Source organism: Amphibalanus amphitrite, unplaced genomic scaffold (assembly GCF_019059575.1).
Source record: "Amphibalanus amphitrite isolate SeventyFive unplaced genomic scaffold, NRLGWU_Aamphi_draft 000237F_arrow, whole genome shotgun sequence".
In the NCBI taxonomy this organism is placed as follows: domain Eukaryota; kingdom Metazoa; phylum Arthropoda; class Thecostraca; order Balanomorpha; family Balanidae; genus Amphibalanus; species Amphibalanus amphitrite.
The window spans coordinates 749,829-767,997 of NW_024881732.1; the positions used below are offsets into that span (position 1 = coordinate 749,829).

Consider the following 18,169-nt stretch of genomic DNA (forward strand, 5'->3'; position numbering starts at 1 on the left):
GGCCAAGGGCGAGGCGGTGAGCCGCAGAGTGCACGAACGCAGCCACGGAGAAGCACCAGACTTGGAAGGGCAGTGCCAAGTTTTTAGGTTTTGGTTTTTTGTATTTATTGTTTCTAGGGGTTGCATCTATATCTATTGGGGTTGTGCTTTGACAGGGGTTGCATCTACAGCCCCATGTGTATATAAACTTACGCATGTGGATGTGAATATATTTGGCACCGCAATGCATATACACAATGATTGAAAATATGATGCCCTGCCGAAGACCTGACACAAGCTTTTTGTCCCACTCCCAGTGCCTCAATAATTGACGGATCAAAATGGTCCAAAGTTTGGAATTAACAATATGCGACCCTTTTCCGCATATCGCCGTTATGGCACCTTGCGCCCGCAGCAGCGTTTTTTTCTGCATGCCAGCATGCGCGTGCCACATGAATTCCCGTCCTGTTTGGGCATGGAGCTGGGAACCACCAGCCGCCATCTGCAGTCCAGTCCTGTCGGACAGGGCCTCGGTCGGCCGCTTGCTTCCCGAATCAGCTGCCGCGCTGCAGTGACGTCTTTGTCCTCCGGAGCCCCGACAGGGAATTCGTGTGCACATACGTACTATCCTTCTCGTGTACTGCAAGACCACAAAGCGCGGCCAGTCTACCGACGCTGTTTTCGGGTAGAAGCGAAATAGTTTATCATGTAGGAGCCTTCTCGCGAGGGCTTAGGTGGATCGAAGGTGGGCACAATTAGGAACGTGTGGTCTACCGAAATGCGTTGGAGCACTAGACATGGGGTAACCAGCGGCGAACAAAGCAAATCGATTGCCTTCTCGTCTAGTCACGATGTACCGTAGAGGCTTTCTAATGCCGGAAGCGTAGCGAAATTCTGCAGTGCTTCTGATGTGCTTCTGATGTGACATCTCGTTTTTTTTTTCTCCTTCAAACCTGGCCGCTTGATTGGAACGGGCGTCTGGGTCACTTTGTGCAGGAGCTGGCAGGAGGCAGCAGCTGCATCTTCGTCTTTCCGATAACGTAAGCCGTACGTTGGAAGTCCTTCACTAGCGATTCCGCCATCCCTCCACAGCATTCGCGATCAACATTTTTTCGATCTCGACATCTTGGACTGGTTTTGAGCATCACTTTTTTCTTTTTGAAATCATGTTAACCCGCGACCCGTTGGAGGGTGGGCCCAAAGGATTCCCCTGTGGTTTTTCGCATTCATTCATTCATTCATTCATTCATTCATTCATTCATTCATTCATTCATTCATTCATTCATTCATTCATTCGTTCATTCGTTTATTGACCGTGGGTAATGGTATGGGGGAGACACAAACGCAAACATGGCATTTTAAAAACCGATGCAAGCAATACAGGATAAAATACATTAAAAACAACCCTCAGTCCATCTATGATCTCTAGCGGTTCGGCGCGGCTTAGGCTAACCGCTCGTGGGGCCTTGGAACCATCTCGGCTCCGGGCCTATATATTTAGAAAGCACATATAACGCGCAAGCTAGGGCACAAGACATAACGCGCAATCGGCAATCGATGCTCGATGTACCGGCGGGCACACTTGCCCTAAGGGTACAGACGATGCGTTCGGCAGACGGCAGACTCTACATTAGGGCTTTAATAAGGATGATCTAGCTGGGAACCGTCAGTATATATTTCTGAATGTCAAAACTTTAAACTGATACCACTCGATTACTTAACACGTCGATGGGTTGACACGTGTAATTATTTTTATTAACACGGGGGTTTGACAGGTGGGCTTCATTCGCATTAGTGCAAATATAGTACTGGTGGCTGGGCTGGGGAGGGGAAGAGACAGTACCTGCAAGGAATCCAACGCCTCCATTGCCACTGCTGGGTTGCTCCGCTTCGGTAGGTGGAGGATCATCAGGATCGTTACTCTCAGGAAGCGAGCTGGGGAGTTCGTAATGACATTAGTATCAGAGCACAAAAAAGATCAGTGCTGTTTAGGAAATAAAGTTAAAAACGAGCAATAAGTAGTGTTTCAAGCATATAACAGTGAGCATTTACCAGCAACATGTGTCGCAATTAAATGCAATGCCTATTACCCAGAGAACAATCAGTTTTAGAACAGTCCACCTGCTTGAGGTCATGATCACATGGTGCTAACGACTCACCTCTGCTGCGCAGAGATGCCTTGTCCTGCAGCACTTTCACCACCTCCATGAGGAGGTAGGTACAGGAATTGCAGATGAGGACACACTGGAAAATAAGGACAACATGACAAAAATGGATTTAATGAGCCAACAGGTATAAAGTTACAAGCAAGGCTGCGGAGTCGGGAGTCGGTCGCGTCCCGACTCCCGACTTTTTAACCAAAGTACCACCGTATAACCAAACCAAAGTCCGGCCGTATACACACGCGGCCATGAGTGTGTTTACTATTTCGGAATTCGGACTTAAAGTTCTGCTATAGACCAGCAATTGCGCGATCAGAGAGTAGATGGCATGGCACGGCCAACGCAGCAAGCTGTTTAGCCGGGAGGGGGCGGGGGGGGGGGGGGCTCTGTCCTTGTAAATCCTTCCGGCTTCCATTCATAAGGTTCAGGCTAACTCCCTGAAAAAAAACTAAAGGGACAAAACATTGAGAGCAAAAAAAAAAAATGAAAACCCATCCCTGTCTGGAATCTAACAATGACTTCACCATCACTAAAAAGAACAGGACAGGAACAGTTAACCTTAGTATCCACTGTTCCAACATGGAAAATGCTCTTTAACCCGCGCCTCACTGGGGTCTGCGTATAACGCGCCCTACTGGGGGGGGGGGGGGGGCTCTTCATAGCCCCCTCCTAACTCCGAAACTGCTGGGCCGATCGTCAAAATTCAAACGGCGTCTGATATCCCCGGAAAAACTCTAGCGAAACCTAATTTCATTGACCTCGAGGTCACCGATGACGTCACAGGTCAGGTCAAAGTAAAAAAATATTAGCATTTTGGCTTGTTCACATTTTGGGCTCTGGCCGCCGTCTTACTAGTCAGATCAGTCTGATTTTTGGTTTACACACTCGTGAACAGATGCTTTAGATATCCTGAGGGTACCAAACTTGTACTTTGATTTTCAGGTCAGGGTCAGCCGTCAGGTCATCACAGGTCACGGAAATATGAATAGCCCCCCCCCCCCCCCAGTGGGGCGCGGATTAAAAAACGCCCACCCATAATTTACATAAAACTAGTATGGGAACACTTCCTGATTTCACAATATTCACTACTCACTTCTCTTGCTGCATAGAGGTACTTCCTCCTCCAGCAGTTTCACCACCTCCATGGACAGGTATATACAGGGGCTTGAGAGGACTCCCAAGCATGGGACGTTTAACATTCACAACCAGGGAATTAGCAATTATGAATTGTGACCTGGGGCATGTTTTTTATTTACGGCTCCTGCTGAACTGAACCCCTGCTGGACCCCTGCCGCACTTCTCCGGCCGCACTAACCGCTACCGCCGCCGCTGCCGCTACCGCCGCCGCTGCTGTCATGCCGCCGGGCGGGCGGGCGGGAGTGAGGCGCGGGGCCCCGGCCGCCGGCCGCGCCCTCGGCCGCCGCACATTCGACGTCCGACCTCCGCTGCGGCAGGGTGGCGCCGGTCCGGGCAGTCAGTGCGGGCACCGAGTCGGCCCCAGTGGGCCCCGCAGCGCTTCAGGACATCCGACTGGGCGGATTTTGGTGAAAAGCGGGGAATTGTAGAGTTTGGAAAGTATGTGTGGTATCTTGTGCTGGGGTGTTTGTGTGTTGTTTTTGTTAGGTGGGGTATATGGTGGGGAGGTGTTTTCAGTGTTTTTGTGATTGTAGTGTAGTGTTGCTCGCACTGGATATATTCCGAGTGGTGTTTGTGAGTTATGCATCGGTGATTGTGATTGTTTGCAATTGGTGCGTTTCGAAATGAGGTGTTGAGTGTCCGTTTGCTAGGTGGTATTTGGGTGGTATATGTTATGTGTTACTCTTCACGATGAATGTTGGCGTATATCGTTCAATAAGTGCCGGTGAAGATGTTTTGTTTTGTGTGCTTTGTGCGCAGTGTTCTTCGTGACCGTGAAAGCTCCACGATTAACCCTGCACCCTGCATCATTGGTGTGAATCAATGAGCCGTTCCATCTTGCCTCCTGTGCCATTGCCTCCCTATCGACTGTCGTCTCTGCTGTGTGCCGCCTCAGTGCCCGCTGTCACTCCCTGGCTGCTACCCCTCTGCCTGCATTCTCCCACCCACAGCCTCCCTCAGGGCCAGAGATACACCGCACCCGCCCCGGTTTACTGCTGCTGTGTTCCGCAGGCACGCGTCGGTCGTAAAATCTGCAGCAATTGGCTCTTCATAAACCATTTGTCGCTCAACGACTTCCTTCCTCTTCGCTCGTCCAGTGTAGTAACACCGTGAGTGAAATGATGCGAGGGCCAAAGTTGTCCTGAAAGTGGTTGTAATCTTCAAGTGAGTCAAAATAGACTTGTTTTGAAATTGGTGTAGTAGTTATGGGTAATGCTTCAGTTTTAGTAGTAGTTTAAGTAGTTCAGTTTTTGAGGGGTTTGTGGTCGGGATCAGTGCATTCGTCTTGCAAGTTCGGGAATATTGGGGCCGTTTCCCAAAGTCCACTTGCCCATAGTAAATGGACTTGGGCAAAAACGTTAAAACGTTTATTATTACGTTTTATTGTTCAACGCCTTCTGCGTTGCAGTATCGCCGTGCGATGTTGTCGCTGGATGCTCGTGTCTTCCTGCAGTATCAATGTCAGGTGCAGTCGCTCACTGTCTGTGGCTGTGTGTCGTATCAGTTTCAGATGTATTCGCGCTGTGCCTGTGGCTGGCTCAGGTTACCGTGTTAATGTCAGGTGTGATGCATTCCCTTGGTCTCTGTGCCGCGTGCAGTATCGCTGTCTCATCTAGTCAAACGTCTGATGGACTCATTAGGTAAAACGTGTGGGGTCTGTGTGAGGACAATAGCGTTCGATATCAACTGCGGTCGTAAGTGCAGCTCTGTCACAGCCACAGTCACAGTCTAAGCCGCAGTTCCCGCCCAGCCAAAGTTACAACCCCAGCCGTTGTCGCAGCTGCAGCCGTTGCATTCACATCCTGAGCGCATTTAAGCCGCTCGCTTTGACTATGCATAAAAGGCGCAGTGGTCCTGAGTGATGGAGGTGGTGTGATAGCTGAGATATATCGCAGTCAATTGTGCTTGGGGCGCACCCAGGGAGTGTCGCGCTGTACCCGGGGCGGGCCCAGATGTACCCAGATGTGCCCTGTCCTTCGAACAGGATCCGGCCTCTTGGGACGCCGAGCGGCCATGACCCCACATTCGGCTCGCCTCAGAGCGGCTGACGGAAGGTGCGGCCGCGCGCACACGCGCGCCGCTCGCTGCACGGCCGCCGCCTCCGCGGCCGCGCGACTCCGCCCAGCGGCGGCGCATTGTACATGCGTGCGAATGAGACGCCAAGGTCGGCGCACCTGGAGCCGAGGCGGACATGGCTGCCACCTGAGCTGCATGCCTAATGAACGCCGTCACAGGGATGCCTGCAAACGACGGACCTTGGAGGCGGCGGCGGCGACGGGCGGAGGCGGCAGGACGGGCGGAGGCGGCGGTGGTTGCGGAATGGGCGAAGGCGGAGGCGGCAACAGAACAGGCGGAGGCGAACTGCAGCAGTGCTGGAATCGGTCGATAACTCCTGGGTTGATGCGCGAAAGATACCTTGGTGGAATAGCCCTCGTGGTGAGGTTGATGAGGACACTTTTCGTTGTGGTGACCGTTGAGGTAGTAGCGTTCTTTCTGAAAGAGTGAGTGCCCGTCCACTGCCGCGACCAGACCTTCCACCTGACCTCCGGGACCCTGTCAAAACGACTAACGAGTGGTGTGCTCGTGGGATCTCTGGATCTCATACCCTCTGGGTTGTCAGATGCCCGCTGCCGGTAGACAGGTGCCACCAAGGCCAACAGCCTCTTGATAGTCATACATTCGTCTCCGAGTGCTGGACGTTGAATGTTCGGACGTTGCATCAGGTGGGGTCGAAGGAGACGGGCTTCCAAGAGGAGAGTGGTCCATCGCAGACCTAAAGCCGTCTGTCTTTTTCTGCTTTGCTGCCGTGTGGGCTCGGGTCACGACGGCAAGTAGAGAAAGATTGGCGGACAATGGTCCAATCAGCGACGGCACTCGGCGGCGCGGCGGTTCGCCCTTTCATCATCCGCCGCGACTTCCACCGCCAGCACGGCAATGGATGGGGGAGGGGGATGGAGAGTGTTGAAGCCGCGTGCCAGGTCGACTGTTATGCGTAAAAGCGCCTAAATTGACGCTGAGATACATATAGGAGCGTCACTCCCAAACTTGTTATATCCCGTAGTTTGAGTGTTTGAAAGGATTCGTGCGCAGGGCATTTATTTTAGCTGAGGAGTTTCGCTTTATAAGTTTTTTTTTTCGTTCCAAACATACTGTGCTGCTTTTAACAATAAACATACTGGAGAGTGCCTAAAATCGTTTATTTTTCCGTTTGAATGATGACACTTCTGCGGTTGGAGTGAAGGGAGCAATAAATATCGCACGCTATCTAATTACCACCATATCTCTCATCCACAATCATGATTTCAGGGTAATCTGTGAAATCCCTTCTGGGGGGCCCACTTTCTCACTTCATTACTTTCGGTGCTTTGCTCCATTGTCGACACGGAAGGCGTCGCTCGCAGTTCACACAGTCGCGTCGCTCGCAGTTCACACAGTCACACACTTACCCTTCCACTAGCTGTTGAACCAGCACTCAAGAGAGTTCGGCTCGCTTTCACATGCGTATCTAGCGTGGTGTAAGCGGTCCAGGGCGTCCTATCACCCGGGCTCTGGTGGTCCGATCGGAGTCCATTTGTTCTCCCCTCCCCTCCTGTCCCCACCTCGCCAACCGGGCGTCCTCGGGACACTGTGTCTCCTCAGCAAACATTGATTCAGCCGGCAGCGCGACGGACTTGTCGCCACCGGCTTATTTACACGAGCTCTGTGCATGGCAAGCAATGGCCTTGGGCTGCCGAGAGTGGCACTACATCAATATACACAGTCGACCGCGGCGCCTGACCTCGGCGCCGCCCTCAGCTCAGCGGCGCACCATCGGCGCCGCGCGGCGCGGCGCGCGCACTGCCGACGGCAGCTCGGAGAGGCGCGATGGGACGCAGACGGCAGGGAGAGGCGCGATGGGCCGCAGGCCGCACGGAGAGGCTCAAAGGGCACTGGGCACCGAGAGGTTGGCAAGGGCCCCTCGGGCCCCCACGCTGGGCGATGAGACGCACGGGGGGACTTGGAGTTGCGCGGGGGATTTTGAGGCGCACGGGAGAGTGCGCAAATCAGAACTTACCCTGGCGCACGATTAATCCACAAGCTTTTACAGAGGAGAGCTGTTTCCATTTAATACAACGTTTCTTTGTCACACTACGGTAAAGTAGTGATCGTTGTGCCGTTGGCAACTCGGTTTTTGACGTTTGATGACCTTTGATGACCTGGCCTTGGATCTCACTAACGATCAAACTAGGCCACTCTGATGGTTTTGATAAGCTCTCGTACACCCTGGGTCCCCTGGCGGTTGGCGCCATTCACTTGGGCTGCACCTGACATTGTGTTCTACCAGCAGCAGTAGAGCAGGGACCTGCTGTTCCTCTCGGCTCTTGGACTTAACCCTCTTTCATTTAGCACGTGGTGATCTAACTCTACATTCACCTGGCTAGAAAACTATAGAAGTCAAAAACACTCTGAAACATGACCCCAACAAAACATCTAAACGTAAAGTATCTCCCTAGTTAGGATGAAATTACCTTGTGTCAAGTGTCCCCAGATCTAAAACGTATGCTGTTTGTTGGCACTGACGGCAATTCTAGTTAATAATACTCGATCACTTTGATGTGTCTCAGTTTCAATGCAACATCTTGACTATGTTGCAGTGAAATACTCCAAAACCATTCATCATTAGCAATTCTTCGTTGGTTATAGCTTAACCCGTAAAATCAAGATTGACATTCACACAAACTAAACTCAATATACAATCACAGACTGTTCAGCCTCTGTTAGCCAGTGTATAGCCCGGCGCTGAGGGCGCGGCTGTGGCATGCCGGCGCGGTGCTGCCCGCTGAAGGCTGTCGCCCGCAGCCGTGCAGGGACCGACCGCGCCGCGAGGAGCGGCCGCTCGCGCTGGCAGCAGGCGTCCGGTGATGGATGCCGCCCGACTGCAGCCCCCCGGCGCCCGCCGCGCGCCCGCCTGTCAAGGACTCCGGAGTCACGGCTGCCGACTTCAGGCGGGGAGTGGTGACTCGGAGTCCGAGCGAGTCGGGCAGCGGGTGACTCAGAGTCCCGGGTGGCAGGAGTTGGTCCAGGGGGCCGGGGATAGCGGCGGCGCCGACATCCCTCGATGTCAATGATGGTTCACAGAGTGCTACTGGGATGCTGATAACTCTGCAGGCGGCTAGCGACAAGATACTGCACACTGCACAACCTCGCGATCCTGCACACTGCACAGTGTACCGGCAGAAGCAGTGGCACGTACCGATCCGCTCCTGAACATCTGCTACTGCGCCCCTGGAACTCGCCTGGAATGTGAAAAAGTAGAGTCTAATCTAATGACGGTCGTAGTATGACTGCAGAGCTTGAAACCTGTAGTTTTTGGTGGTTTTATGATTCATTCCTCATGATTCATCTCTATCTTCCTTCATATGCGCATTGCACGATGCATATGCAGAAGTGGAGCATATGCAGATGCACATATGGTGCTTGATGCCTTTCTGGAACTGTTGGTTTGGCAATGTTTACATAGATTCCAAGGACCATGGACGATATAATGCCTCTGGTATGCCAACCTTGGTGACCCCTGCATCGATTGATTATCAATGTGAACATCAAAATCAAACAGCATATGCCCCATGCCATGTGACAGTAGTATATTTCGGAATCTACAGAGAATATGTCGTAAATGTTTGATAAAACTTCGTTTTGATATTGCCTTGCCTCTTCATATTGATAATTGATTAAAATAGATGATCAATCATTTTTTGATATTCTTTTTCGGCTCATGTCGCATATTAAAGACTCTGGAGTCAGTATGAGGTTCATGAGTATTCAAGTGGACTTTTGCGAATGCACTCGCAAAGATGGGAACAATTTATGTCTCCGCTCCCCGGAGCAATTTAGGTGGACAAAATGGAAAAGAGTGCCTTCTTCACTAGAAGCACAACCTGCTCCCAGCCAATGGACACCGGACACGTTCTGTCTCGATTAGCGCCATGAAACTGCTCAAAATGGGCTCCTAGGAGCCCGTTATGCTGGAGGATCTGATGGCGTCACCCTTCACGTATCTACCTTGCTTGTGATAAGGATGAAACAAACATAAACAATATTTCTACTAACCTCTAGTCATTCTACGGCACCCGTACGCTATCCGCGGCAGCAGTCTCGTCTTCCGGTCAGCCCTCAGCGAAGACGGGTCAGTGACCTGCAGCGGCCCCCACCTGGATCCGACCACATCCCTCATATACATACGACGCGAAAACTTTTCATTTAGTCAGCATATATAGCCCATCGCAGTCAAATATTCACATTACGCACACTGCCGCCCGCGGCGAAAGTAGAAAACCTGACGGTGTTTGGTAGATAGACATTCTATTCTCGGCGAGGAATCGAGACTCTCGCCTCACGCACAAACCCATGGCCGGCGAGCGAATGTTTATGTATGACTCCACCGAGTCATTTCCCAGTCGGCGTTACACGTCGATTACCGATACGGTGATAAATCCTCAGTTCTGGCGGGTCTGGCGGTGTCCGCCATACAGGCGACTGATGGCTGACCGGAGCCAGTGAGTGAGCAGTGCCTGATCGGTCACTGATGAATATCTGGCTGAATTGTACATCAGCGCATCCATCCGACTTCAGTGGCGGAGTTAAGTTCAGTTCTATTTTTTACGTGTGACAAACATAACAATTAACAGTAACGCTGAATATATTTAGAAAGGAGAAGATAAGAAGAGAAAATGAAACAACGTTTATAACTTCGGCGGTACGACGCACTTTCCAAAGTAGTTTTGGATATTTCGCTGTGCAGAAAAAGACAAGAAGTGAATTGACGGACATAAATAACAGTCGAAAGATGCGCTTGATGTTGAATTATAGTGTCATTGGAAATTCTTTAAACTAGCATGCTTTGTATTATTTTGTCATTTTATTTTGTACTGAAAAGCTTTAAAACTACTATACGGCAAGCCAAGTTCCATTTAACCCGGCGGCCGCTGGGCCTCCGCGCCACCCGCCGGCCGCTGGGGGGGGGGGGCATATAGTTGCCCCCCTTTACTTCTGCGACGATATCATCGCAACGCGAAGAGATAGAGAAGCGAAACTTTGCACACATCTTTCTGAATACCTAGCCGAGGTTGTGTCTAAATTTGGTGTTGATCCCATTTGAAATGACGTCACAGTGACGTCATAAGTGAAATTATAGATTTGCGACTCTCATATTCCTCACGACACATCAGATATATGGGACCGAATATAAAGGACCGATTATTGGTCAGAAACTAGATGGAAGTGTAGTTAAATGTTTTAGGATGACAGCAGGTGCTGTCTAGTTCATTAACAGTTAGTTTCATGCTCAGCGTCGTCAGAAACGGTCCATATCGGAAAACGGCAAAACTTTATGACGTCACTGTGACGTCATCTTAGGTGCTGCAACCACCAAACTTTCCTCAAACATTGCCTAGGTATTCATTTGAAGCTATGCTAAGTTTCACGTTCGTAGCTCATCAGGTTTCGGAGATATTTCACAAAACGTAGAGGGGGGTAACTTTATGCCCCCCAGCGCGGCGGCTCGTGGGTTAACCACTTGCTTTTCCCAAAAAAATCGTTGATATTTTCAGCTTTCGGACCTACCTAACCTGTGGATAGGTTTGTGTGCGCCACCTCCTGGCCTCTGCTCGTGTGCCCCTCAATGTATGTATACCGACCGGGAAATTCCAGCGCGGCGCAGGCAAAGCTCGCGCCGCGGCGCCAAAGCCGCTGGAATGCACCGTGGCCAGCCTCGATGGCGGTCCGATTGGCGACGACACGCGTCCCTGGCCGCTCGCGCCGCGCCGCCCGAGCTGCCTGCACACGGCTGCGGGGCCGCGGTACCTGGACAGCGCGGAACGGCACCAGGGCACGAGGGGCGTTCACCGTTCAGTTCCAGTGTCATTGCTGCCAGTCATGGGTGGTGTGGTATTGATTGGGCCGGAAACAAATTGAAGAAGAGTTGGGTGCATTTTTTCTTGGTAAAAAGTGAACTAAAATGTTGCGACTTGCGGATGTGAAACGTAAAAGCCGTCGGAGAACGGGAATCGCTATGAATGAGGAACAAAAACTACTACTGTTTTCACTCTAATTGAAAACGAAATCTAGTTTCGGCCTTTCGGTCCGTAATTTCAATGGCCATCCATTTATCCCACACCGGGCCAGCACAGCCGCACGGGTCCTTCATCGCCCTCTCCTTGCCTGGCGCTCCCCATACCGAACGCGCCGATAGTCCACTGACGTCTCTGCCCGGGCTAATGCACGGCCGGATGTTGCCATGGACAGGCGGAGAGCGGTGCCGAGTGTCCGTCTGAGCAGCCCTCCATGCACACGCCAACGGGTCGGCCTTCGGACGGGCTGTTCACCTCGGCGGTGGCACGCGGCCGCGGCGCCGTCATTGTATGGATATGGGCTGCGCGGTGCCGCCACACGCCGGCCGCGCGACGGCCGCCAGACCTAATGGTCGCACCATTTAGGGAATGTGCGATTATTCCCCACAGCCGCGCCGAGGCGTCGTTTATCTTCAAAGTTATATTTCCATTATTAATTAGCTGTCACGTCTCAGCGTGATTCGTTCGGTTCTGGTTCGCCACAGGTGCTGCTGGGGGCGCCAATAGTGCCGTATCGAGGGGCGCTGCTGGGGGCGCCAATAGTGCCGTATCGAGGGGCGCCTGCGGCCGCTGACGACCAGTCCCGGCCTTTGACGAGGCAAGGACGACCAGCGGCAGCACCTGTTCTGTATAGTAAGGGAATGAATACCGGCACCTGTTCTATGTAGTGAGGGAATGAATACCGGCACCTGTTCTGTATAGTGAGGGAACGAATACCGGCACCTGTTCTGTGTAGTGAGGGAATGAATACCGGCACCTGTTCTGTATAGTGAGGGAACGAATACCGGCACCTGTTCTGTGTAGTGAGGGAATGAATACCGGCACCTGTTCTGTATAGTGAGGGAATGAACACCGGCACCGGCAGCACCTGTTCTGTATAGTGAGGGAATGCACACCGGAGCCTGTTCTGTATAGTATGTAAGGGAATGCACACCGGAGCCTGTTCTGTATAGTATGTAAGGGAATGAACACCGGCGCCTGTTCTGTATAGTGAGGGAGTGAATACCGGCGCCTGTTCTGTTTAGTGAGGGACTGACGCTTAGTACCGCTCCCGTACAGTGAGGTACGGACGATGCTCACCCGTCAAATGCAGTGAATGGTGAGGGACAGACAAGGCACCTGTTCTGTATACTAAGGGACAGACAACCAGCACCTGTTCCGTATACTGGGGGGGGGGGGGGCGGAACACCAGCACCTGCTCTGCACAGTGAGTGACTCTCTCTCTCTCTCTCTCTCTCTCTCTCTCTCTCTCTCTCTCTCTCTCTCTCTCTCTCTCTCTCTCTCTCTCTCTCTCTCTCTCTCTCCAGTCTCGGGTTTCTCGAACACGACCACCCCTCTGTGGACAGCTATACCAGCTATACCAGCTGTACCAGCTGAGGCTGACTTAACGACCAGCAGCAGTGGGGTGGTAACACAGCCCAGTAGCTTCTCCACCGGTTAACCACGTGTCCATGCCGTGGTGGCTGGAGCCGCGGTCTCGCCCCCCACCACGCCACAGCGATCCTGTCAGGATCGCCGACTCAGCTGCGTGGAGCTCAGATCGAGCGCAGTGCGCTTAACGCTGCTCACTTTGCGTAACTAACCAACAGTTTCCGCACTTTCAGGTGCATAACATCAACCTAAGAGGCAATAATTAAAAATCACATATTCACTTGCAACATTTGTCAATATCAAAGTACTTCTTGAACGCCCTACAGTGCGATGGTGTGCATCAGAATGATGCAACTGGGTCTGTCTGGCGGGTCGAAGGCCAGTCCGACTGATAAACGGCCTCATCACCAGGCGCTGGCCGCAGAGCCAGCCACTCCTCCATTTAGAAAGCCAGGCTCGGACGGTCGGGCTCCGGCGTCCTGTCGCATGAATATTGAGCAGGTTTCCGGGTAGCGCGCCTGCAGTGGGGTGCGCTGGTGTTGGTATCGGTGCTGGTGCTGGTGTCGGTATCAGTGCTGGGGTCGGTATCAGTGCTGGTGCTAGTGCCAGTCCTGGTGCTGGTGGTGGGACAGTGCCGTAGGCGCTACCGTCTGCTGTATCATGAATGGGAAGATGAGTATAGTCAGGCTTCAGACCTCGACACTGGCCTGGATCAAGTCGAGCTTGCGGGGAGTGGGAGAGGCGGCTGCAGTGGCAAGGACAGGCGGGAGAAGGCGGGGACTGGCGGCTAGAGGACAGGCTGCTAAAGGCGGGGACAGGCGGCTGCAATGATAAAGATATGCAGGAGAAGGCGGGGACAGGGCAGAGGCGGAACCAGCGGCTAGAGGCGGGGACAGACGGCTAGGGGCGGGGATGAGCTGGCAAAGGCGGGGACAGACGGCTGCAGTGGCGAGTATAGGCGGGAGAAGGCGGGTACAGGTTGATAAGAGCGGTGACAGGCTGCTAGAGGCGGGGACGGGTGGCCATGGAGGTGGCTGTTGACCAGCGGCTACCTTTCGCCAGTGCCACCACTCCTCCGCACTGTGTGTGCGCTCCACCAGACGTCACTTTCCCATTCGGTGAGGTGATACGCGTGAACGCCGCATTGCACAATATGGTGGTGTACTAAATCAACAGAAATTGGTACCTATCTGGTAGCAGAACAACTGTTTCCTCTCTCTAGGATATTCTGTAGACAGCAAACGGAGACTTTGAACATTCTGTGTTCTGTATTCTGTATTCTGTATTTGCATTAACCGACTACAGGCCTTGCAGCCCATTTACAGTGGCAGTCAATTTAAACTTGGTAACACAACACAACACATGCACACAACGATGACAACACATTACATGTACGTTCCCTGAGAACGAGCAAACTCACGGATGTCCGATAAAACGGAGCACGATGATGCCAACATGTCAGCGGTGGGTGTATGTTGCAAGAAGCGGTTACATAGCACAGGGATACGGACAGTGAACCCTGACTTCACAGTGTTCACGCGACCGAAAGGTACGTGGAACAGCCCTGTCTGTCGAGAGCGTCTGTTGGGGACTGCTAGTCCGAAGATTGCCATCAGGTAAGGGCAGTCAATCCTATTGCGATACACATTGACTAGAAATGAAAGATCGGTCTGTACAAAGCGGGACTTAATCGAGCACAAACCAAAGCGGTTCAGGAGACACACGTAATCAAGACTGGAGCCGTCTCCGTCGGAGTTTGATGCCAGCCACATCAAAAAACGATGCTGCATTCGCTCGAGCCGCACAAGATGGGTCTTTGCTGCACCGCTCCAGACAACGCTGCCGTACTCAGCAATTGAGCGGACGTGAGCTTTGTAGGCGGCAAGCAGCGCAGTTCGATTGAATTTGACCCGCCGGGGACATCGAGGCAACTGTACACTGCGCATTATTAGGCCTAACATCTTGTTACATTTCCGTATGGTGGTATCAACATGCTGCGAAAACGTAAGCCTAGCGTCCAAAAGGATGCCTAAATCGCGCACCTCCTGACAACGATTAAGCACATGACCATTAACTCTGTATGTCGACTGAATGGGAGTTGTCCTAAGGGTGAAAGTGATCGTTTGACATTTAACCGGATTGAGTTTTAGTTTCCATGTTTTACACCAGTCGTGAAGCTTGTCTAAGTCCGCCTGAAGTAAAGCAACATCATCATCGGACCCCACTCGGTGAAACAGCTTGACATCATCTGCATATAACAGGCAGCCAGTCTCCATACACTTCGGGATGTCAGCAACAAAGCACGCGAACAACAAAGGTCCCAAAATGCTGCCTTCGGGCACGCCTGACTGCACAGCAGTCCACGCCGAATGCTTGCCGTTCAATACAACGCGCTGCATGCGATCGCTGAGATAGGATGTAAGCCAGGAGTGAGCAGTGCCAGTGATGTGAAAGGATGAGCGGAGTTTATGAAGAAGTAGGACATGGTTTACAGACGTGAAGGCGGACGAAAAGTCGGTGTAAATGGCATCTGTCTGTTTACCTTTGGAAATGGAAGACCAGCAGTGATCAAGGAAGCAGGACAGGTTAGTGACACATGAGCGGCCTGGCAGGAATCCATGCTGGTTGGCGGGGATGGCAGGAAGACAGACCGGCAGGAGGTTCTCCAAAACTACCTTCTCTAGGACTTTTGAGCAAATTGAGAGCAAGGAAACGGGTCGGTAATTGTCAGGGATTTTCTTGGAACCTTTCTTATGAATGCTAACAACATTAGCCTGTCTCCAATAGGATGGGAAGTACCCACAAGAAACAGACATCTCACAAATGATTTCAAGTGGGACGGCTACCTCATCAGCACATTCACGCAGAATGCGAGCGCTAAGGCCGTCTGGGCCACAGGCCTTGTGCGGGGACAGCTCCCGCAGTAACTGAGCGACCCGGCCTCGCGGCACAGTGAAGCGGTCTGTTCCAGGGGCACCGAACAGACCGAACATCACTACTCACAACATATGTGTGCATCCCCGAATCAATATTTGGGAAGGTGACATTAAAAAGAGAAGCAACAAGAGCTGTGTTGTTTGCAAGAATATTGCCCGCGGGCTTCGCCCAGGTAGGACCGTAGGACGCAGCTTTCCTAAGGAACCCAATGCACAATGAAACTGCACATATAACATTCATTCATTCGCACACTTATTGCCATCCGATTTGTGTATTGGTTGAGCAGAAAAAGTGAGCTTCCTTTCCATCTCCGTGGCTCCCCGTGGCCGGGACCGCGGCCGGTGTGTGTGGCGGCGGTGAGCCTGGACTAGTGACGTGAATTACGGACAATTGGAATACCGATACCAAACCAAATACCAACCAAAACCGTGGCGAAATACCGAAACCAAATCGACTCGGGAACATGAGGGAAATAGCAACCTTTTACCAATTTCGCTTATATTAGTGAGGGTTAAAGATACCAACAAAATACCAAACACATTAGGAATAGGATTGAATTTTTTTTTTATAAATTTAGTCCGAACCTTTTGATGGGAAGGATTCACAAGGACAGAGCCACCGCTAAGCGAAGCTTGTTGCGATGACCCTGCCCTCTACCCTCCGATCGCGCAATTCCGATTCTATGGCAGAATTTAGAGTCCAAAGTTTAACGTGCGCACAAAGCCGCGCACGGCCGGTCCCCTCGCTGACTTCGCCTGGCTACGGCCTGCCACCAACCGCAACCATACCTGTCAGGAGGCCCATAAATATCGAACGCCCGTCGCGCTTCGAACCCGGACTGTCATAACCGGGAACGCGTGCTCTCACCACGCGGAGTCCAACGCTCTAACCAACTGAGCTACGGGAAATACCAAATACCAAGTTAGTATCGGTTTGTTATCGGTATACCAAAAAGACAAAAGTTGGTATCCGATTGACATCTCTAGCCTGGACCCAGCCCTGGACCTGGTGGTCCAGCGCTGAACACTGAACCCGGCGACCCCAGCGGTCAGTCGGCAGCCCCGAGAGATTGACAGACGCGTCTGGGACGTGTCGCCGCCGTCACCCCCACCGGGCGGGGCCGAACAGCCGGGGTGTGCATGGGAGGGTGGCGTGAAATAACAATCAAACGGCGGCTCCCGGGGTGACAATCGAGGTACATTCTGCACCCTCCCGTCCCTCCCCCTCCTCACTATCCAAAGCAGACAGCGATGGTCGGAAATATGCAAGTTGTGTACTGTGCACTTTGTTATTGTTTGTTGTTACGTCACTCGTACTTGCCTTTTCGGTTACTTACTTGCATAGGTACATCAGCCAGCGCCCTGCTTCATCGGTTAAACATTTTTTTTATATATAAATTTAGTCCGAAACTTTTGATAGGAAGGATTCACAAGGACAGAGCCACCGCTAAGCGAAGCTTGTTGCGGTGACCCTGCCCTCTACCCTCCGATCGCGCAATTCCAGTTCTATGGCAGAATTTAGAGTCCAAAGTTTAACGTGCGCACATAGCCGCGCACGGCCGGTCCCCTCACTGACTTCGCCTGGCTACGGCCTGCCACCAACCGCAACCATACCTGTCAGGAGGCCCATAAATGTCGAGCGCCCGTCGCGCTTCGAACCCAGGCTGTTATAACCGGGAACGCGTGCTCTCACCACGCGGAGTCCAACGCTCTACCAACTGAGCTACGGGACCGGCGACAAACATGACTCAATTTTTTTCGCGGATCTGCTAGAAAGAGGTGCTTATGGGCCGCAGCCTTTAGTAACATATCTTTCAATTAAAAAAAAAAAATCACAAAAATCACATCTATCGCCATTCTGTAATGTTTTTACAATATGCTCCATAGTCCTTATCATGTACGTAGTCCATGAGCCGACTTGGAAGAAAGCGTTCAGATGTCTGGTATCATGACGCTTAAATCTAGGATCGACCCCAAGAAGGGCGTGGAATACGGACGACAGTATTTGTGATCCAGGCTTAACACTGTTAAAAATAAACAATAAACAAACATTAGAAAGGAAAAACGCTGAGATTGCACTTTGCAGGTGCTCATAGCTATGAAGTATGAACCATGATATGGGAACCCGATCAAGCGTTATAAAAACTTCAACATCGGTTCTGTGCAGCCATGTCCCTCAGTGTCGACAACAAAACACGGACGAAGCCGAAGGTCCTGCAGCCAAACCCATAGAGGGTTCGTCGGCACATGTGAGGGGTCGGGCTGCATGAAATGGTCGGAATGAGTCAGTTAGGGCGAGTCAGTCCGAGTCAGAGTGAGTCAGACTGAGTGAGTCAGAGAGTCGTGGTGAGCCGATTCCCTCCCAAAGCACCACGCAGTGTGTGGTTGATTTACGGACCGTCCAGCGTCCCGGTTTGCGGGTTGTTGCACGGATCGCTCGGGTTTTGTTCTGGGAGGGTGTACAGTAGGTCTACTA

General features: G+C 52.0%; 1 protein-coding gene across 2 annotated transcripts in view; it reads left to right on the forward strand.

The window, feature by feature from the left end:
* LOC122386020 (glutathione S-transferase D4-like) overlaps positions 1–18,169 on the forward strand; it is a 52,054-nt gene that overhangs the window by 21,745 nt on the left and 12,140 nt on the right. The window contains exon 1 of one of the 2 annotated variants that reach the window (XM_043374803.1): positions 3,568–4,387. The exons of the other annotated variant lie outside the window; for it this stretch is intronic. Coding sequence (XP_043230738.1) covers positions 4,101–4,387 — 287 coding nt within the window. The 5' untranslated portion in view covers positions 3,568–4,100. Of the gene's footprint in view, positions 1–3,567; positions 4,388–18,169 lie in introns of those variants that run through there. 2 annotated transcript variants of the gene reach the window in all.